This window comes from Zootoca vivipara, chromosome 9 (assembly GCF_965207765.1).
Source record: "Zootoca vivipara chromosome 9, rZooViv2.hap1.1, whole genome shotgun sequence".
NCBI lineage: Eukaryota > Metazoa > Chordata > Lepidosauria > Squamata > Lacertidae > Zootoca > Zootoca vivipara.
This window is the reverse complement of record NC_142592.1, coordinates 2,217,225-2,239,483: the sequence shown is the minus strand read 5'-3', so window position 1 is coordinate 2,239,483 and position 22,259 is coordinate 2,217,225. Positions and strand designations below refer to the sequence as shown.

Genomic DNA, 22,259 nt, shown 5'->3' with positions numbered 1-22,259 from the left:
CTTCAGGATCTGTCCTTCCAGTGAGCAGTCAGGGCTGATTTCCTTCAGAATGGAGAGGTTTGATCTTCTTGCAGTCCATGGGACTCTCAAGAGTCTCCTCCAGCACCATAATTCAAAAGCATCAATTCTTCGGCGATCAGCCTTCTTTATGGTCCAGCTCTCACTTCCATACATCACTACTGGGAAAACCATAGCTTTAACTATACGGACCTTTGTCGGCAAGGTGATGTCTCTGCTTTTTAAGATGCTGTCTAGGTTTGTCATTGCTTTTCTCCCAAGAAGCAGGCGTCTTTTAATTTCGTGACTGCTGTCACCATCTGCAGTGATCAAGGAGCCCAAGAAAGTAAAATCTCTCACTGCCTCCATTTCTTCCCCTTCTATTTGCCAGGAGGTGATGGGACCAGTGGCCATGATCTTGGTTTTTTTGATGTTGAGCTTCAGACCATATTTTGCGCTCTCCTCTTTCACCCTCATTAAAAGATTCTTTAATTCCTCCTCACTTTCTGCCATCAAGGTTGTGTCATCTGCATACCTGAGGTTGTTGATATTTCTTCCGGCAATCTTAATTCCGTGTGATGGAATTAACAGTGTGATGCAGCAGCTAAAAAAGCCAATGCAATTCTGGGCTGCATCAATAGGAGTATAGCATCCAGATCAAGGGAAGTAATAGTACCGCTCTGGTCAGACCTCACCTGGAATATATTCCGCTCTGGTCAGACCTCACCTGGAATACTGTGTCCAGTTCTGGGCACCACAGTCCAAGAAGGATACTGACAAGAGCTGGAACATGTCCAGAGGAGGGCAACCAAAATGGTCAAAGGCCTGGAAACAATGCCTCATGAGGAACGGCTTAGGGAGCTGGGTATGGAGAAGAGAAGAGGAGGTTAAGGGGTGATATGATAGCCATGTTCAAATATATAAAAGGATGTCATATAGAGGAGGGTGAAAGGTTGTTTTCTGCTGCTCCAGAGAAGCGGACACAGAGCAATGGATTCAAACTACAAGAAAGAAGCTTCCACCTAAACATTAGGAAGAACTTCCTGACAGTAAGAGCTGTTCGGCAGTGAAATTTGCTGCCAAGAAGTGTGGTGGAGTCTCCTTCTTTGGAGGTCTTTAAGCAGAGGCTTGACAGGCATATGTCAAGAATGCTTTGATGGTGTTTCCTGCTTGGCAGGAGGTTGGACTGGATGGCCCTTGTGGTCTCTTCCAATTCTATGATTCTATGATTCTTCTCTTTACCTTCCTCCCCCTCCCCCTCCCCCTCTGACCTGTAATGATGGTTCAGAGAACCTGGTTATTTGGAACACAATGCAGTTTTCATCTTGGGGAACAATAATGGATCTTTGTAGCATCCTTAGTGTAAAGTGTAAAGTGAAATAACTGCCCTTGAAGAAGTGGTGCTACTTATATTCTTAGTACTACCGGTATTGTAAGAATCTTATCCTGATTCTGTGTGTTCAAATACAGGGTCAATAGCAGCCAAGGGTTCTGTAAGGGGCGGGGGTGGAATAGTGCATCTAGCGTGTCTGGAAAACACCCGCATACGTAATTGCGTCAGGCACCGTTTAGCTGAGCTGATGATATGTTCCAATAACAGTGGACTCATTTCAAACAGCTGGTTCAGTGAGACACTATAAAAAGAGAAAAGTGAAAAATCACATTGGAAAGAGTTTGGGAAATGCTACACCGGAGGAGCCTCAGCCCCTTGTGCTTGCTGTTCCACTGGTTTTAGTATAACACGCCCCCATGTATAAGGCGACTCCTATTTTGGGGGGACCACAAAAAATGGGGGGATTGTCCAGACCTGTTGAGCTTTTGGGGGGGGGTTGCCCAGAGTTATTGAGCGTTTCGGGGAGGTCACCACCGCCAATCGCTCTACGACCTGCCCCCCACTGAAAAGCCCACCTGCCCACTCAATGCAACCACATACAATTGCACACACACCGTAAATTCCAATTTGCTGCAGTCAATCAACAGGCCTTGCTGCAGCAATCAATCACATGCACAGTTGCCACTGCCAATCTCCTGCTGACTGCTGCCACCTATTGCCCACCCCCCTCTGCTATCCGTGTATAAGATGACCCACATTTTTGTCTTATACATGGAAAATACGGTAGTTTAATTTCATAGAATAACAGAATCATAGAATCGTAGAGTTGGAAGAGACCACAAGGGCCATCGAGTCCAACCCCCTGCTGAGCAGGAAACACCATCAAAGCATTCTTGACATATGCCTGTCAAGCACCATCAAAGCATTCTTGACATATGCCTGTCAAGCTTCTGCTTTAAGACCTCCAAAAAAGGAGACTCCACCACACTCCTTGGTAGCAAATTCCACTGCCGAACAGCTCTTACTGTCAGGAAGTTCTTCCTAATGTTTAGGTGGAATCTTCTTTCTTGAAGTTTGAATCCATTGCTCCGTGCTTTCAAACTGCTAGGTTGGCAGGAGCTGGGACTGAGCAGAGGGAGCTCACCCCGTCACGGGGATTTGAACCGCCGACCTTCTGATTGACAAGCCCAAGGCTCTGTGGTTTAACCCACAGCGCCACCCGCGTCCCAATATTTGACAATATTCACTAGTAATTATAAATCACACACAAATCCAGTGATGTTTTCCGCGACTTCCCTCCCTCCTCTTCTGCGGTTTCTTATTCGTCTATCAAAGTCTTACTCCACATCTTAATTAATACACAGTGGTTGTTGGGTGGAAACTGTGGTCTCCTGAATCTCCGAGGCATCAGAGCCCTGGCAACGCTCTGGAGAAGAGACGGTGGAGGAAGGGCTCAGCGACGTATCAGAGCCCCTGCACCACTCTGAACAACAAGTGGAGGAGGTGTTTGCTCAGGGAGATGTCGGAGCCCAGGCACTGCCCCAGCCAGCGAGGGGAAGAAGGGGCACCACTCCTTCCGGAGCCCGAATTGAGGCTCGCGCCCAAACGCAGGGCGAAGGGGCGGTGTTTCGGGGTGCCCCGGTTATTATGCTGGCTCCGAAGCCGACAGGCACCATTGCTGGGTTCTGAAAGTGAATAGGCGGTCATGTTTTCTGATGTCTCTGCACTGTAAATAGTATGCACAATAAAACCTTTAAAGACACAACGGACTGGAGTGTCTTTACTCGCGAGTAGACGCAACAACTCCCTGACAGCTGGGTATCAGTATTTTTCAGTTTGTGTGAGGGAGAGCGTCCTTGCATTCCTAACTGCCTATAAAATTCCAAGGTCGATGTTGAGATTTCTTCTTGGATGAAAACTCCAGAGAATTTTGAGGGTAGCAAAAATAATAAAGGCACACATTTTCAGTAAGTCTAGTGAGATGTCCCAGTGGAACAAGTTGCACATTTCTTAATAGCACCCATTTCTTGAAATTTTGGATCTGTGGGGCTGTCTTTGTAGAGTGTCAGAAACTTCTGCTGGTTTAGAATGGTGTAGCCCATAAGCTGATTTGGAAATAGGTTCTATTAGAAACAACAACCCAGAAACCTTATTTTTCTCCCTTTATATTTTATTGCTATCTTAACTGTATTTTAATATGTTTCATATGTATTATTGTTGCTGCCCTGGTTACCATTTGGTACAACAGCAAGATAGTAAGAAAGGGCAGGATCTATCTCCATCAGTCCAAAACAACTGCATTAACCTAACATGTATGAATCTTGACTTGCCACAGATGCTTAACTCCACATTTTCCTCCCCTCCTTTTTTAAGCAAATACAGGGTCAACTTCAAACCAAGTTAAAAGCTCTGGATGCTATTGAGGACAAGAATGCTTCTCTGCTAGAAGAAATCTCTACACTGAGAAACAACTTTGGATATTTTAATGGGTAAGTGCATTCAGCACAACATCCTCCTTTCTTTAAATAAATGTCTTTATTTTAGTTTTTATCACAGCATTAAATGACAGTACAATACAGCGATGCAATATGGAGCATGTGCTGAGAGTGGACTCCAGTCATGTTCTCTCTAGAGTAGATCAATCTACGGTGCTTTTTTTACAAGTTGGAAAAAGAGAAAGAATCCTCAGCAACCTTGAACATCTAAGCTAATTGGCAGCCCCTGCCCCTCCTCCCTGAAGAGCCAAGCCCTTCTGTCCACTTAGGGAGCACTCAGGTCAAGCAGGTCCCCCTGGGTTGCACAGGGCCACACACCTGTGCCCACACACCTGGCCCTTATGGCCCCAGGGAGAGCACCATCTAGAGGCTGTCTTTGTATATGCTACTTTTCATGCCATATTTCTGTGCCTTCTCTGTTATTGTTCTGCCAATGTCGTTAGTGCTTTAAACAACAAGCATAAACAAGGCTGAAATGCCTGGTTCTACTTCCTTTTTTTTAAAAAAAAAGAAATACAGAGAACGCTTTAGTTGTCACAGATTATTGTGTTAGCCTAATGTAGGCCTCCTATGCAACTTGTAACCCAGAGGCTTCATGTTTGCAGACAATAAAAGCAGAACGTTGATCTGAATCCAAATGTGCTTCCCTTACATGGTTCCTGGGCTTCATTCTACCCCTAACCTCAGTTAAAGCCACTACATTTGGGTATGGCACTGAGTGTAGTTTTGCCAAGAGAGTATACCCTAGAAGGCTCACCCAGAAACAATGACATGAATCCTTGAGACTAGGGAGCTTGAAAACCATTGTCCTATAGAATACTGTATGGAAAATCTGACATCCATGTCCTTTACACTAATACTGGTTTTGACCTCAAGAGCCTGAAATGGCTCACGACTGCAAGACCTCAAGGACCGCCTCTCCCCATAGGAATGGACCTGAACCCTGCAATGACCATCGGAGACCTTTCTTCATGTGCCTCCTCCAAGAGAGGTCCGGAGGACGGCAGCATGAGAATAGACCTTTTGTGTGGTGGCTCCCCATTTGTGGAATGTTCTCCCCAAAGAGACTCCCCTGGTTCCATCGTTATATATCTTTAGGCGCCAGGCAAAAACATTCCACCATAACTAGGCTTTTGGCCTTTTAGAAGTGGGCTGGATGTTTTTAACGTACTGTATTTCTTTTCCCTCTTGGTTTCAATGTTTCTGTGTAGGGCTTTTTGTCTGGCTGTTTGTTTGTAAGATGCTTTGGGTTGCTCTGGGCAAGGTAAAGCAACTAACAACTTCAATAAATAATAGTAATAATACTAAAGCAACCTTCCACAATTATTCACAAAATCAAAGCTCTATTCAGAATGACCATATTCTTTGTTTTAAAAGCCCAAAGTACCAGGCACCTCTACTCCAGCTTTCTGACCTTCAGACAATTTCTGTGTTCTTGGCTTGTTCCTTTGCAACCATATATATATACTAAATCAACTAACCCCTGTGTTGCGAACTCCAGACTAAAGACAACAGCGGCAACACATGGACCGATGAAAAATGAGGGCATAAATATATATCTTTATGTATATCTTTATAAGTTGCAGCGAAGCGATATTCAAGAGTACAGTCCATATAGTATCAAAATAAAATTCATCCAGTGATATAATTTGAATGCTTAGCGATATCTGTCAATGCAAATAATAGCAAATCATAGACAGTGATCCGGATACGTTTTGTTTTCAGACAAGGAGTGGCCATGGGCTCGCCTATAGCTCCATCTGTAGCCAATATTTTTTTGGTGCCTTTGAAAAATCACATATTTTGACTACAGTAATAATCCCTTTGCTAAGTCATTGTTTTATTGTAGATTTGTTGATGATTTGTTTTTCTTGTTTGAACATGAGAATGAATTCATACACTTTACTGACTGGTTGAATTCCTTACATTCTTCTTCATCTTTTTCTGGACACCATAGTCCCGTGTCATGTGTTTTCTTGGATGTGGAGGTTTTTAAACATAATGGACAGTTAGTTGTCAGACCCCATAAGGACCAACAGACTGTAACTCCCTCCTTCATTATTCCTCATTCCACCCCAGACGTCTTAGGGACAACTTACCTCATGGTTTATTTTTGTGTCTGAAGAGGAATTCCTCATGCAATGAAGATTTTTGTAAAAATGCTGAGTCGCTAGCTGCCTCATTACATGCGAGAGGTTACCCACCTGATGTTCTTGAGAAGGCCAGAACCAAGTCACTAGTGAGGGATCGGTCCACTCTCTTACACCGAACCAACTCATCTAATACCCGTGGCAGACAGAATCACAGGCTTGTTGGAGTCCTCACCCTATACAGACAGAATTATAAGACTGATACGGAGGCACTGGCACATTCTTTGGAACTTACCAGGGTGCTCGGAATTTCCTCTGATAGGTCTTAATTGCCTTAAGGACCTCTTGGTGCATACTGATGTTAATAAGTTGTCGCGCATCCGTATTCCCTCTAGTCCTGTGGGACATTTCAGATGTGGCAGATGTCCCTCCTGCCCTCTGGCCTTACCCGCTAAGGTTATTTATAATGATAAGACAAAATTGAAATTCACCATCAACCACTTTAGTACTTGTCAAACCAAAGAGGTGGCGTATTTGATTCGATGCCCGTGCAATGTATTATATATTGGTTCAACCACACGTGCAGTGGGCACACGGATAGGTGAATTAGAAATGCGGTTCTCTTGTCGAACATTTTTAATCCAAAAATCATTCAGACTCAGATTTACTCTTCACAGTTCTGTGGATCAATAGGAGAGTTGCAAACAGCAGATGTGACTATGTAAAATGGTTAAGACAAAAGGAATCCCAGTTTATTTTGATGTTCAAGACGCTCCATCCAGAAGGGCTGAATTCTGAGTTGGACCTGAATTGTTTTATTTAACTGTGTGGCCATGCATCTTTATTTCTGTATCTTAAATCAGAGTTGGTCTGTAGCTTTAAATGTTCTGTGCCTTCATGATTAGCAGGGGAGTCACCTGTGGTCGGTTTGGTGTATATTAGACTTTCAACCTTCTCCCTGGAAGGACAGATCGTGAAACTGAGGCTCCAATACTTTGGCCACCTCATGAGAAGAGAAGAATCCTTGGAAAAGACCCTGATATTGGGAAAGATTGAGGGCACTAGGAGAAGGGGACGACAGAGGAGGAGATGGTTGGACAGTGTTCTCGAAGCTACGAACATGAGTCTGACCAAACTGCCGGAGGCAGTGGAAGACAGGAGTGCCTGGCGTGCTCTGGTCCATGGGGTCACGAAGAGTCGGACACAACTAAACGACTAAACAACAACAACAACAATAATATCATCCAGAATATCAGCGGGTCATTCACTGCTTCCACCTTCCAACGTGACATAGACTATCATCTGCCAGCAATGCCCTTCTGCATTCTACATAGAGCATAGAACAAAGAAGATTTCACCTAAACATTAGGAAGAACCTCCTGACAGTAAGAGCTGTTCGGCAGTGGAATTTGCTGCCAAGGAGTGTGGTGAAGTCTCCGTCTTTGGAGGTCTTTAAGCAGAGGCTTGACAGCCATCTGTCAGGAATGCTTTGATGGTGTTTCCTGCTTGGAAGGGGGTTGGACTGGATGGCCCTTGTGGTCTCTTCCAACTCTATGATTCTATTCTATTCTAAGCAGGCCAGTCTCTATATTAAATAAATAATTAAAATATTAAATGGACACCAATCAGACATCAAAAAGGGCAACATTCAGAAACTGGTGGGATAACGTTTAACACTGACAGGACACTTTGCTGCTGACCTTAAAGTAGCCATGTTCAAACAAAGAATTTCAAGAGGAAACTCAAGCATGAAACTGCTGAATTTCAATTGATCAGAAGATTCCGTTCTAGTGCCTCTGCCACCCACTTCACCTCTGATGGCGGGTGGACACCCAGGGATTATCTCAGCACACAGTTAGGGTGTGGAGGCTTAGGACCCATGCTGTAAAAGGATAAGCACCCCCACTTTGGATTTGGTTGGTGTTGAATGCTAGCAATTACCAAATTTGGACATGCACTGCATCCCACATATTTACCATAAATGATGGTAGCTGTATCATTTTGTACACAACCTTCTGAAAAAATATAATATGCCTCCAGCCATGCAGCATATATTTATACCTCCATCTTTTTCACATTTGCTCATTTGCTTTCCATACTATTTCAATGTTCCATGCTATAAGTCCTAGAACCCATCACAGTAGCCTGTTGGCTAAATTGTGTCATCTGACTGTAGAAATGAATGGGAAAGCATAGCATATGCATTGCTGTCCCTTAGCAGGAAAGGGCTTGACTAACTGTAAATAAATGCAATTTCACCAGGTTGGTTTTTAATGTCCATACAGAATTGAGGCTGCACGCTGTCAATTGCCCTCTGCTCCACCCCAGTTCCAGCATACCTCAGAGAACAAAGCCAGCGTCTCAGCCAAGCCTTCAGAGAAAGTCCTGTATTCACACTTTGTGCCATCAACTTCAACAGTTAGCCTGTTGAAATCGTCATCAAGAATGGTCCGGTTTCCTATGGCCTCCTCACTTCTGACCCCAGATAAAAAAAATGGTAAGCTCACACCAGAGGTCTTTGAAAAATGACTACACACTCCTCCGCCAGGCTAGTGGAAGCCTGTGGGCAAGACTGCCCTTAATGGAAGAGTCTTCACTAAATCATGAGGAACAAAACATTTATTTTAAAAAAATGTCCCCACAGAATTGAGGCAGCACAAAATGGAGTTCTGAGTTATATGATACATCCGGGTGGAGAACCTTTGGCCTTCCCAATGTTGCTGAATTACAACACCCATCAGCCCCAGGAAGCACGGCTAATAGCCAGGAAAGATGGGAGTTGTAGTTCAGCAACATCTGGAGGGCCAAAAGTCCCCCCCCGGTGGTATACATGAAAAGCTACGCTGCGCTACCAACAGACATGGGAAAGAACATAGTAGATGAAGGGTGCCATGGGCAGCATTCAACCTAAGTTTTACTCCGAGTAGAGCCATTGAAATTAATAGACCTAACTTGGGCACAGTCAGTAATTTCAATGGGTCTACTCTGAATAATGCTTAGCTGAATCTTTGCTCTACATGTCAGCACAAGTACAAAATTTACACAAACAGAGATAAATGATAAATAGATAGATAGTAAGTATTTCTGGTGTATGTGTATGCCTGTTACCTGAATTTGGTTGCATCCACCTTTGCCAGCCTGGTGCCCTCTGGATGGTTTGGCTGAGGCTCATGAGATTACAGTCCCAAACATATGGAGGGCACCAGGTTGGCAAAGTTTGGGTTCTAGACATTTGTGTGTCCTGATTTTAAATGTGCTGCTTTTCTTGAATCAAGTGCATGACCCTTTATTTTGATGGCATTGTGTAATGCTTGCGTTCTGTCACTAGGCAGCTGTTTGTTTCAGCATTGAGCTGAAACACAAAGATGCAGAAAGTGAAAGCATGAAGTGCAAGTAGATAAATAGGTACAGCTCCGGCGGGAAGGTAAAGGGCGTTTCCGTGTGCTGCTCTGGTTCGCCAGAAGTGGCTTAGTCATGCTGGCCACATGACCTGGAAGCTGTACACCGGCTCCCTCGGCCAATAACGCGAGATGAGCGCCGCAACCCCAGAGTCAGTCATGACTGGACCTAATGGTCAGGGGTCCCTTTACCTTTACCTTTATGATGACATACTCTCCAAGTCTGATCTATAATTAATTTTCACTAATAATTTAGTGAATTTTTTTCAGATAATTTACAGTGGTACCTCTACTTACGAATTTAATGCGTTCCGAACACACATTTGTAAGTCGAAAAAAAAAGTCGAATCCCATAGGAATGCATTGGGAGAAAAAATTCGTAAGTAGAAGCAACCCTATCTAAAAATTCGTAAGTAGAAAAAATCCTATCTAAACCGCATCCAAGATGGCGGACGGAGCTCCATTCGTAAGTAGAAACATTCGTAAGTAGAGTTATTCGTAAGTAGAGGTACCACTGTATTTGAATTAATTACTTAAACTTCTACCAGGTATCTAACCCAACTCATCGTGATTAATTACAAACTCATCCCTGCCTACCCAAATGACGCCGAATGCCACAATTTCCTCTTCTTTGAACATTCTCTTTTTTAAAAAAAAATATATTTTTATTAATTTTTCCAATTAAAACCAATTATATCACATTCATTATTTCAAATTATACACATATATATCAATCAAACCGAATGTTATGCCAAATCATCTAGAAAAATTTTTTTTGGGTTCCCATGCTTCAAGAAATTGGGGATTCCTCGCAACCGTCCACTGCCGTCTTTTTTCTAAAGTTCAAATCGTCTCTCCGAGTTCATAATAATCCAGATCTTTCCCTTACAGTCACATAGATGTTTTCCTCTTTCAACCGATTATTTCCCAGCTGCTGAGATAAATGTCAAACAAAGTTTCACAAATGTTCTTTCTCCTGTGTGAGTTAATCAGTCCAGCCTCCCCATAAATCTTCTTGGTCTGGAGCGTCCCTATTGCGTCGACTCTCAACACGAAGCAGCGCCATCTTAAAAAAACTCAAATCACTTTCGTTTTCTCTCATAGATTAACGATCTTTATAAAATTTACAGCTTTTCCAGGCAGAAGAACCAGACCTCACACCATGCATAGACTCTTGGTAAATTAATGGATCTCCTTGCCCTATAGCTGAACTTAGCTTCAGGTCGCTGCTCCAATTCAAAGTGCGTCACAACTCATAAATCCTCCGAACGCGTCCAGGCACTCCTCCCATCCAACTAGAGGGGGGCTTTTCTCGTCAACAACTCCTCATCTTCAAAAAATATGCTCAATAACAACAGTTTATAAAGTTCAACTTACACAGTCTTTTGCTTCTCTTTCACTCCAAACAAGCCAGGACATCACGTCTGGGAAGGTACGAAGTAACTCATATGAAAAAAAATAAAAAAGACTCGCTTCCCTTATCGCTCCGTCCCCATCAATTCTTCTTCCAGATGAAATACAGCCTTTAACTCCTCACCCTCAGCAGCATAGATTTCTCGGCAGTAAACAGCGCTTCTGCCCCTCCTTCTGAAGTATGTCCATAGATTTAAGCCGAATTATCTTCTTTAATCATGGAAATCCCCGCCATGCAGATTAGCGTCCGGGAGTCCTGGCCCTCGTAAGTACTTCAGCCCAAGCTCCCCCCACTCCATAAACAGTCGGAGTGGGTCTGGGGGCATCGCGGGCCAGCGGCCCCTCTCCGTAACCCCCGGAGAGGGTAGGGGGTTGCCATTTACTCCCCTAGCAACCGCCAAATTCCTTACGAAGGTCAGAGGGATGGAAAACAGGTCCGCCATTCCTGCAGGCGGAAACCGGAACCCCTTCTTTGAACATTCTCAACTTAGAAACCCCTTGAAAGATTACTCTGATTGGGTGCATTTCCAGACTGACAAGACAGCATTAGCCCAGGAGTTTTGGTTCAGGCTGCTCATTCTACTGCCACTCCCACCTCTGCACGGGAAAAACAACAGCAGCACAGAGCCCAACTTGCCTAGTTTCTTCAATATGGAGATTAGTGGTGATTAAGCTGCATTTTGGCCACCATATCCCCTTTTGGGTAATGCTCATCATGTACAAAATCAACACCCTGCTAATGCACACATCTGTTTTGGCTTCCACTGTGTGCCTCAGTACTCTCTCTCTCTCTCTCTCTCTCTCTCTCACACACACACACACACACACACACACACTTGCTATTGGATTATACCGACTTTTCATTTGCCACTAAGAAGACTTGTACATTACCTAAAATTCGAAGCTTGTGCTCTATCTGAACACTGCCAAATAAATACTGCCTTTTCCAGTATAACACCTTTTATTATGGAAATATGGAAGCAAAGATCCTTGCATATGCAATAAAAAAAGCTGTTGGAAAAGTTCTGTCTAAGGACTGTAACTAGAAATCAGACTAGTTTTGAGGCTACAGAAATTAAAAGCAAAATATTCCTTCCTTCAGACATTTAACTGCACGATGGTTGGTTTTGGATTTTTGAAGCCTTTTCCTAGGATAGCACAGCTTCTTAGGAAATAATTCCCATGATCCACACTTCCAAGATTCTAACTACCAACACACAATCTGACAGTGTCAACATAATCCATGTTGCACTAACATAAGCACCTCCCTCTCTCTTCTGCTCTTAAACTTTCTTACTGCTTCCATACAGCATCCTCCCTAAACATCTTCAGGTTATTCTCACCCTACCCCCCAAACCCCCACCCCCACAATTGGCTTGAGCTGCCTCCAATTCGGCTGCCATGGGGATATCCTTGAGGTGGCTTCAGGATGTTGTCTCCTGTGAAGATAACCTTTTGTCTGGTGCCAACAGAGAACTGTAAAAGGAGTAGGAGAAAAACACAACAAGCGTAGTCCTATTAGGAGATATTAGCACCATCATTACGTAGGTGGAAGAAGGTTCAATACATTCATTATTGGCTTCTGGCTGATGCTATACCTTCTACCCATCCAGCAATTTTATGGGAACAGCTATTCCACTGATGGTCCCATTTATTATGTTTTAGCTACTGAAGGTAATTCCAGCAAGGTAATAAATCTGCATGTCACTAGCAAAAATTCACTTTACCAGCTGTGTCTCATTTTATAGCCATAGGTTTGCGAGAGGCTCAGGGAGCACCGTTTCACATTAACGGTGGAACTAACAGAAAGTAAATTAGATTATGCAAATTCATTCCCATAAACGGTTCCGAATGTTAGTCTCTCCCTCTCCGCCTTAAAAAAAAATACATTTTATATTTCTCCCTCTGTTACTCTTTTGCCTACCAGCTCCCAGCAGCAGCAGTTTTTTGCAGCAAAGACAATTCCCTCCTTGCTCCAGCATTTCCAGCCTTGGGAGCGATGCACTTGGACAAGGTCAGGACTACATCAAATCTTTATTTGCTGATACCAAGAAGACTACCATGGAACCAGGGGACAAAGCAGGGAAGATGCACATTCCACCAGAATACTACAACTCTTCAGCATCCAGGTACTCTAAGGAGGTGGTGGTGGAATTGCCTCACTGGAGGCTGAAATTATTCCATTTCCTTCAGCTACAAGACTCTGGGCACAAGTCAAAGGGAGAAACTGTGGATACCTGGTGGTAGGAACAAACTGCAGGGGCTGGGGGCCATGTTCAAGATGGAGTGTTGAAATAGATGGATCCTTGATCTGATCTAGCAAGCAAGTCTTTCTCTTCTCGAGATATTGCAGCTCTTTGACAATGGCTGGGAGGATCCAAAGAACAACACAGCTAGATTATAGTGGCTGAGAGCGCTTTGGACTTCTGATTCTCAAAGAGCAGGCTCAAGTGCTAGAAACAGCTTGCTGGGTGAGGCAGAGTCACTATGCTAGCTTCCCAGCTTGTAGGTTGCTGTTGTTCACCAAGAGGGCTGGGTGATCTTGGGACGGACTAAGAGGGCTTGTTTCTGATGTTGGGTCAGAGAGACAGATTGGGGATGCTGCTCAGTGATCTCCCAGACCAATCAGGCCAAGGTGGTTTCTAAAGTGGTGGTGGAGGGCCATGTAGAGATTGCTCTTGGGCTGGCTCAGGACTTCATGTCCTCCATGACATGGCTGCAATACACCATGGACTGCACACCCAAATGTAGGTTTTTACCTGGGATGGACAAAAGGTGGTGGAGGTTGTGCCAAGCACTCCCTTGTCATGCTCAGACTAGAGATGTAAAATTTCCAGAAATGTTGAAGCCATGAGGAAAAAACGTTTTACGCCCACCCTGTTTTTTTCCAGGGGGGGGAAATGGGGGGGAGTTCAGTGTGGAGTAGTTTTACAAATTGCGTGAAACACAGTGTATATAAAAGTATTATGCTTGCAATAAAAAAGGTAACCACGTGCAACAAAAGCAACAAAAAAGCAAGAAATCATCAACATAAAAAATAATCAGATTTGCCCCTTAGCACCAACAGCAAATAAAGTTAAGGTCCACCTCAATATTTAAACTCTATAGAAGGTCCACCCTTCGAGTAGTGCTTTAAAAAGAAACAAGAAACAGAAGACACAACATATACATGCATCTTATTCTATCTCATTTTCTGAATGACTACTATCATTTTCCATTTCTTCTTGTTCTTCCTCTTTGTCATTTTTCTCATGGACTTCTAAGAAACGGCTTTTGGGATAACGGGGAAAAACCTGTCCCCCCCAAAAAAAATTCCAGGTTTTTTCCAGGCCTTCCCATCTCTACTTGAGGACAGCCGGAGCAAAGCATAAGGCAATGTTTTTGCATGCCAGGCCCAGAAGTCACCAACATCCAGTTACTGAATAGCATGATGCACTAAGGCTCAAACTCTGTTTGAAAGGAAAAGGAGTGTGTGTGTTTTAAATTGAATTTGTTATTACAGTTAGGTACCTCGAGTTACAAACATGTCAGGTTACAAACACTTCGCTAACCCGGAAGTAGTACCTCTGGTTAAGAACGTTGCCCCAGGATGAGAACAGAAATCCCACTGCAATGGCACAGCGGCAGCAGGAGGCCCCATTAGCTAAAGTGGTATCTCAGGTTAAGAATGGACCTCCGGAATGAATTAAGTTCTTAACCCGAGGTACCACTGTATATATTATAAACTGCATGATGGTAAGATAGCTTTCTAAACAGTTTACAAAAATATACAACAGAATATTAAAATGGTTGATAAAACACAGTTAAAAGCAGGTATTTAAGAGTATTCAAAAGATTATTAAAGTCAGCATTGGTTAAAAGGAAGTAAATCGCATGCAGCTTCTACGTGTTCAGATGGGCTGCCCTAACAAAAATGTTTTGAGCAGTTGCCGGAAAGAGTCCAGTGAGAGCACCTGCCTGGTGTCAGTCGGCAGGGAGCTCCAAAGTGCGGGTACTGGAAGGCCTGGAAGAAAAATGGAAAAATGGGTGTTCTGGTTTTTTCCAAAGCTGTTTAAGAAAAGTGTGTAGGATATTCAAACTACCCGGTATATCAAACTATTTTTTCAATTTTTCCAGAAGAAAATGGCTTCAGAAAAAACCTGGGGGAAATCTGCCCCCCCCCATTTTTTCGTTTTCCTCCCCAGGCCTTCCCATCTCTAAGTCAGACTATGATCTGATCAAGTTTGGACTGTTGGTGCTGTGGGTGAGTGGTTAGTGTGTCTGAGAAACTGGCCAACTGCCTGTCCCAGATGGGGTTGCCCTCCCCCTGAAGGAACAGGGGTGCAGTCTAGGAGTGCTTCTGCATCAAGCTTTGTCACCAGAGGCACAGATAGTCTGGAAGGCTGAGTGCCTTTGTCATCTTTGGGTGGTATGACAGCTGTGACTTTTTCTGGACTGGGATAGCTTGACCATAGTAGTCCAGGCATTGAGGACTTCAAGACAGAATAACTACAATGCACTCCATGTGGGGCTTCCTTTGCACTGGTCCAAAACGGCAGCTAGTACAGAATGCTGCAGCATGATTGCTGACAGGCGTAACATCTTGTCACAGGTGCACCAGTTGCAGGGGCCAAGGCACTTTGGGTCCCATCAAATGTCTTAAGGAGGTGACTGGGCCCCCTCAATACCCAGCTCCCTAAGCCGTTCCTCATAAGGCATCGTTTCCAGGCCTTTGACCATTTTGGTTGCCCTCCTCTGGACACGTTCCAGCTTGTCAGTATCCTTGTTGAACTGTGGTGCCCAGAACTGGACACAGTACTCCAGGTGAGGTCTGACCAGAGCAGAATACAGTGGTACTATTACTTCCCTTGATCTAGATGCTATACTCCTATTGATGCAGCCCAGCTTTTTTTTTTGACTCATGTCAAGTTTGTGGTCTACCAAGACTCCTAGATCCTTTTCACATGTGCTGCTCTCAAGCCAGGTGTCTCCCATCCTGTATTTGTGCCTTTCAGTTTTTTTGCCCAAGTGTAGTACTTTACATTTCTCCTTGTTAAAATTCATCTTGTTTGCTTTGGCCCAGTTGTCTAATCTGTTAAGGTCATTTTGAAGTGTGATCCTGTCCTCTGGGGTATTAGCCCCCCCCCTCCCAATTTGGTGTCATGTGCAAACTTGATCAGGATGCCCTCAAGCCCTGATCCCTGCCAGAACGCAAGCTTCACCTCGCACTCCCAGCTTGAAATCCTACTCAGGCTGGCGTGGAGGGAGGGAGGGCTGTCCAGGGCGGGCTTGAGGGAACAATCAGGCTTCCCTCAGGTCCGCTCCCAGGAGATTTAAAACAGCCCATGCCAGCCCCCAATGCCCAGCCTTTCTTGGGGTAAGCAGACTTCTGGGGTATACAGTGACTGTGCACTAGACTTGGCTGGGTGGGAAGAGTGACTCTAAGTGAGGCAGCAATGCCAGCTCCGGGTGGACCCCCTACTGAATCGGAGCCCCTTCAAGTGCCTTATTCTGCTGTCTGATGGTGCTACCCACTGGGGGAGATTCCATGTTTGAATGCTCCCCCCCTAAGGGGGACTAGGCATAGATGGTAACCCCACCTTTTCTGTACTAGTAACCCCAGTATAAGTATAGAGACAGTTGTTCCCAGGAGCCTGAGAAACACTGAACTCATTTATCTTCTTATTTTTAGTGCGGTTGGGAACCTTAAAATTGTTGAAGTTCATTCGCGTGGCTGTTATGTGAAGATACTGAACAGTTCTCCTAATAAAGAAGAGAGCATTGGAGATTATACACTCCAGCAGAACTTTGGTGGCCATCCAATAGCGATCTTCAAATTCCCCCCAAAGATCAGAATGAAGGCTAATTCTTCAGTAATGGTGAGCAAAGTACAGTTATACCTCGTGTTAAGTACGCTTCAGGTTGAGTACTTTCAAGTTAAGTACTCCGCAGACCCGTCTGGAACAGATTAATCCACTTTCCATTACTTTCAATGTGAAAGTTTGCTTCAGGTTAAGTACGCTTCAGGTTAAGTACGGACTTCCAGAACCAATTAAGTACTTAACCTGTACCACTGTAACAAGGTGTATTGCAGGAGAGGTTTAGACTGCATTTGCTGTTACGTTGTGGGAAAATCCAAGGCAAAATTGTGCAGCGTCTGACTGCTTGCTTCCTGTTTCGTTGTTGCAGGTCTGGGCTGCGGATTCTAAAAGGCCTTCAAACCCTCCAACAGATTATCTCTGGAAGGACCTGGACAAGTTTAAACCAGGCCCAGAATTCACCACTATCCTTTGCAATCCTTCTGGGCAGGTACTTCTGATCATACTGTAGGAGCTAACTGCTATATTTGAAGGAACCACCCCCCCCCAAAAAAAATAAAGTTGTCTTGTGATCAATTATATGGGGCACGGCTTACCTGGGCCCCAAAATGTTTTATGCAAGTTGGCACCCCTGCTTCTGATAGCTACCTTCTGATTCTTATACCTCTGGTTAGGAACTTAATTGGTTCTGGAGGTCCGTTCTTAACCTGAAACTGTTCTTAACCTGATGGGGCCTCCCGCTGCTGCTGCCACATGATTTCTGTTCTCATCCTGAAGCAAAGTTTTTAACCCAAGGTACTATTTCTGGGTTAGCGGAGTCTGTAACCTGAAGCATTTGTAACCTGAAGCGTTTGTAACCCGAGGTACCACTGTATAGTAAACTGAGATTTCCTTGGGTTTGACTTTCTTAAAACTTGACCACCATATTGTTCCAGATCTTAATTAGAGATAAGGCTTATTGGTCAAAGGCCTTGACAAAGGCCGATAATTAATTTTGCACTGTACCCTTAAGCACCCCATAGCCCCCAGATAGAATTACCTAGTTGTCACTTTTTAATTCCGATCAGTGCATTAGAAGAAAGGGGAGGAACAGAGAAAGTGGCGCTTCTGTGACACTTCTGAGAAAAAGGTGATAAGAAGGAAAGCAGGTCAGGGCTTTTGAAGGGACCTTAATAGCTATGTTGAAGAGAAAATTTCAGCAGGTACCACTTTTCCTATCCCTGCACAACAAGTGGAGAATGCCAAACATCCATGATTAGGCCACATCAGAGCTATTTTCCTAGAAAATAGAGGTGCCAGAACTCACCATGAACAATGGCCCCATTCTAAGGTGCTGGAACTGAACTCCAGTGAGTTCCAGTTTTTTTAAAAAAAACACACACAACCCAGTGCCACTATACATACTCCTATATTCTATAATATTCTATATTAAGACTAGACAGATCTTCACACACAGCTACTGCTCCCAAGCTCCCTCCTCTTGCCTTTCATTCAAAGTCCTTGTTGCGATGCCCCTTGCGGCCCCCTCTGAGCTCCATACCATGCAGCTGAACCACGCTGCCCTCAGGATACGTCTCATATGGGGGCATTTCTCATTTCACCTGGAAGAATGAGTCCCAGATCTTTAGTTTCAAATAGCTGGTAAAGAAGGAAAGAATGCCGGGTGGGAGAAGAGGAGAAGAGAGAAATTTGGTTTGTTTCCCAAAAAAACTATACATTCATTGAAACGGAGCTATTCTTCAAAATGTGCACTTCTTCAAATTTTGGGATGTAGGGTTTTTTTTTATTCAAAAAGAATGTACAAAAATGCATTTATTAATGGAAGTAACATACATTATTTTAGAGAAACCACTTGCCAAAATGTGTACCGTATATAAGGCATAATGGCATATAGAAATGTGTGTAATAGGAGAACCATGCACTAAAATACTTAGAATTTTCATTGCAAAAACAATGAAGGAATGTAGAGAACTGAATTTAAGGTTGGAAAAATGAGAAACCAAAGTTGACAGTTTCATTCCTCCCGAGGTTCAGGGGCTAGTGATCAGCTGGTATGCAGGCAAGAGCTGGTCAGAAGCCTGGCTCAGGGGCAGAATATGTGTTTTGCACTCAGATGGTGCCAGGGTCATCCTCTGGCGGCATGTCCATTTTAAAGGATCAGGTAACAGATGTTGAGGAAGAACTCTGCTGGAGATTCTGGAGAGCTGCTGGGCACTAAGGACAAATAGTTTGACCTGGAATAGTAATTATTATTACTTATTAAATTTGTATTCATCTGAAGATCACAGGGCAGTTCGCAACCTAAAAATACAAAACAAGAACACAAAATACATAATAAAAACAAGAACAAGAACAAACCAGTAATCACAAACACATTTAAAAGGGAATAGAATATTAATCAGCCAAAGGCTTGGTTAAATAGAAACGTTTCATCTGGTGTCTAATATGTTTATATAGTATGCTTCCTCCACCTCTGACACTCCATTTTGCATAGAAACCCTTAAGAATTAAACATTGTTCCAATCCTTTTACTAAGCACATAAAATAAATAATTAGGATTAACAGTTTACAGCTTGCAGGGGGGGGGACATACACCTTTAACTCCTCTGATGTTGCCAATCCCATCTTCAGTGATTGCTGGGCAGCGCTGATTCCTGCTTGCCACCGATAACAAGACCAGCCTTGGATAGGAATGGGCAGGACTGCCTTGTTTCTTGATGCCTTTGGGGGAGTTCAAGGGATGTGACATTGGGCAGGCCTGATAGTCCTAGAAACAGTTTGCCTGAACATGCCGTGCAGTAATTTAAGCTTTTACTGTTCTCCTTCTAGGCTGTCGCTTGGTTTACCCCCATCAATTGGAACCAAAAGCAAACAAAGGAAGGAGAAGAGGGTGGCAGAATCTGCAGAAATTTAATACAGCCTATTATTGGCATGCGCCAGCAAAAAGACCGATGGCAGCCCAGGACGTTTGACAAGTGGCAGGGAAATGTTGGTCAAAATCTTACAGGGACAAGTGAACCAGAATTTATTCTACGGTATTGCACCTGAATCAATTGTCATTATTTATGTAATGGTTTATATTCGATCATACCATGCAACTTTTTCTTACCTGCTAGTTTTTGGGTGCCACAAAGATCACAGCCTCAAAAAAGTGGTGCAAGAGCAGGACCATAGCTAGAGGGTGGTGAGGAGTGCCTCCGCCAGGGGCGCAAAATCGGCTTTAAAATATGTCCATAAATATAAATATGAATTATTGCCTCATAAGAAATGGTTTTAAATAGAGGGTGAATTGAATGGGTGGGGGAGAGGCGGAAAGAAGAGCTTTGTCCGTGGTTGGGGGCGCAATCTGGACAATTCTGCCAGGGGCACAAGATCAAATGGCTACGGCTCTGTGCAAGAGTGTGACACTAGCACTCTGCTCACAAGACATGACCCGCCACAGCCACGGTCAGGTCCAGCAGGCCTGCCACAGCCAGCCCCTCAAGATTGGGGGGGGGGCTCAGCTCCAATCCCATACATGGGGGGGGGGGCTTGGGTGTCCTCAGTCCCATAGAGTTGGCACCTATGCTAATAATTAAAATGGTTTGTTTATTCTAAGGATTCCTCACTATTCTTTGGGAAGCTCAGAGGGGCTTCTGTGAGGCTTTCAGTGGCCGTCCCTCATGGCACTCACGCATAGTCTAAGGTTCCAACAGAAGGTGCTTTTGGACTTCTCACTGTAGCAGATTATACCACACCCTTCCTCCTTTACAAGCCCAGGGCAGCATGAGGCACAACAACAGAAATTCCAAGTACTTTCCTTTTTCCCTTCTGGAGATCTCTTGAGCTTCAGAGTTAAAAATGCATCACATGAACTTTTGCAAGTTTTCCATTGAAAGTGTGTACTTAGCACAGACAAATCAATATGGGAGGAGTCCATGGAGATTGGGGAGGGGGTGGAAAGCCTACCGGCTAACACATCTTTTTTGTTTTTGCACTGTAGTAGACTGGAATGCAAAAGCCTGCAATTTCAGTACAAGTCTAACGAGCAAAGTCTTTGGAATTCTGCTGGCAGGGTAGAATGATAGTCTTTTAATTTAAAGCAGTTTAGCTGGATAAAGATTTCTGCATGTAAATTCTTAGCTGCCTGTTTGCTAAAACATCATCTTCCAAAGCTGGAAGGACACTGAATCCTCAACACATGAAATTACTGAGCCCTGAAAGGTTGTATGCCATGGTCCAGATCGCCCTGAGGCGAGCCAGAGAAGCTATAGAAGGGACTCTGGTGAAATAAATGCCAGCCGACAACAAAAGAAGCAAACATAGCAAAGAACATGAGGTCCAGAAGAATGCGTGAAGAGAGCCTATGCCAACATTTATTATGTTGATATTATTTAAAATATTTAAATAGATCAGAATATTTATATTTAGGATCTTACTTTAAGGGGCAGGGAAGTAATAGCACCTGTGAGGAACCCAGATTGGATCTGGATCACATCAGTGAGGGAGGAGTGACTTATTCCCTCTTCCCTTAAATGTTTTCCAAGTTAAACTGCTCCTGTGAAGCTGCTCTCTGACCTGCAGGAGAAAATATGCAAGCTATCGTATGGTTACCTGTGAGTTTTCCTCTATGGCAAAATAGTTAAAGGGGGAGAAATTTAAATTAGGTAAATAGCATGGGGGGGGGGGCTCACATCAATATTTTTTCCCAGCAGTGTCTTATCAATGCACCCGTGTGCACTGAAAACATAGAAGAGGTAAAAGATGCAAGGGAAAGTCAAGCTATGATGAACTGCACATTCTCCACCTCTGAAATTTATTTTAGAAATTATCTTGGTTAAACTGGAATTCAGGGGGAGATATTAAACCAAAGAAATGATAATGGGAATGTACAGAGAGAACCTTGTCATTGTAGTGGGCACTGCAGTGTAGAAAAACAACAGCCCCATGCATCAGTCCATATAAAAGACTCGGTATGAAACCTCTTGCTTCTATTCCTACAGGGAAGAAAAGATCCCACCCATCCTGTACCCTGTTCAAAGTTCTTGGTGCCAATACCCAAGCTCTCCCACACATCCCCATTACACTGTGGGAAGATACATACCGGCGAGCATTGATGGGAGCCACGGGTGCAGCCAAATTAGAACTGAGCTGGTAAAGCATGATCCAGATACTGGTGAGTTAAAGCACTTTTAGAGAATGAAGGGTGGTGTTGGTTTGTTTTTAAATAATGACAGTTAGAAGGAACTTAGAGAAAGTGACGAGAACAAAAGATTTCTAGTAGAATCTTCTTTTGCATCAGCCCTGCCGACACTTATTGCTAACACATTCGTTGTGTTCATAGAATCATAGAGTTGGAAGAGACCACAAGGGCCATCCAGTCCAACCCACTGCCAAGCAGGAAACACCATCAAAGCATTCTTGACATATGCCTGTCAAGCCTCTGCTTAAAGACCTCCAAAGAAGGAGACTCCACCACACTCCTTGGCAGCAAATTCCACTGTCGAACAGCTCTTACTCTCAGGAAGTTCTTCGTAATATTTAGGTGGAACCTTCTTTCTTGTAGCTTGAATCCATTGCTCCATGTCCTCTTCTCTGGAGCAGCAGAAAACAACCTTTGTCCCTCCTCTATATGACATCCTTTTATATATTTGAACATGGCTATCATATCACCCCTTAATCTTCTCTTCTCCGGGCTAAACATACCCAGCTCCCTAAGCCATTCCTCATAAGGCATCGTTTCCAGGCCTTTGACC

At 43.9% G+C, this 22,259-nt stretch overlaps 1 protein-coding gene and 1 pseudogene across 1 annotated transcript in view; both read left to right on the top strand.

Moving 5' to 3' along the window:
* The window catches only part of LMNTD1 (lamin tail domain containing 1), a 152,256-nt gene that overhangs the window by 78,828 nt on the left and 51,169 nt on the right, over positions 1-22,259 (top strand). The window contains exons 4-10 of the mRNA XM_088652314.1: positions 3,704-3,819; positions 8,201-8,412; positions 12,654-12,855; positions 16,398-16,584; positions 16,895-17,014; positions 19,354-19,559; positions 21,507-21,679. Coding sequence (XP_088508440.1) covers positions 3,704-3,819; positions 8,201-8,412; positions 12,654-12,855; positions 16,398-16,584; positions 16,895-17,014; positions 19,354-19,559; positions 21,507-21,679 — 1,216 coding nt within the window. The remainder of the gene's footprint in view (positions 1-3,703; positions 3,820-8,200; positions 8,413-12,653; positions 12,856-16,397; positions 16,585-16,894; positions 17,015-19,353; positions 19,560-21,506; positions 21,680-22,259) is intronic.
* On the top strand, positions 5,564-6,640 carry LOC148684519 (uncharacterized; annotated as a pseudogene).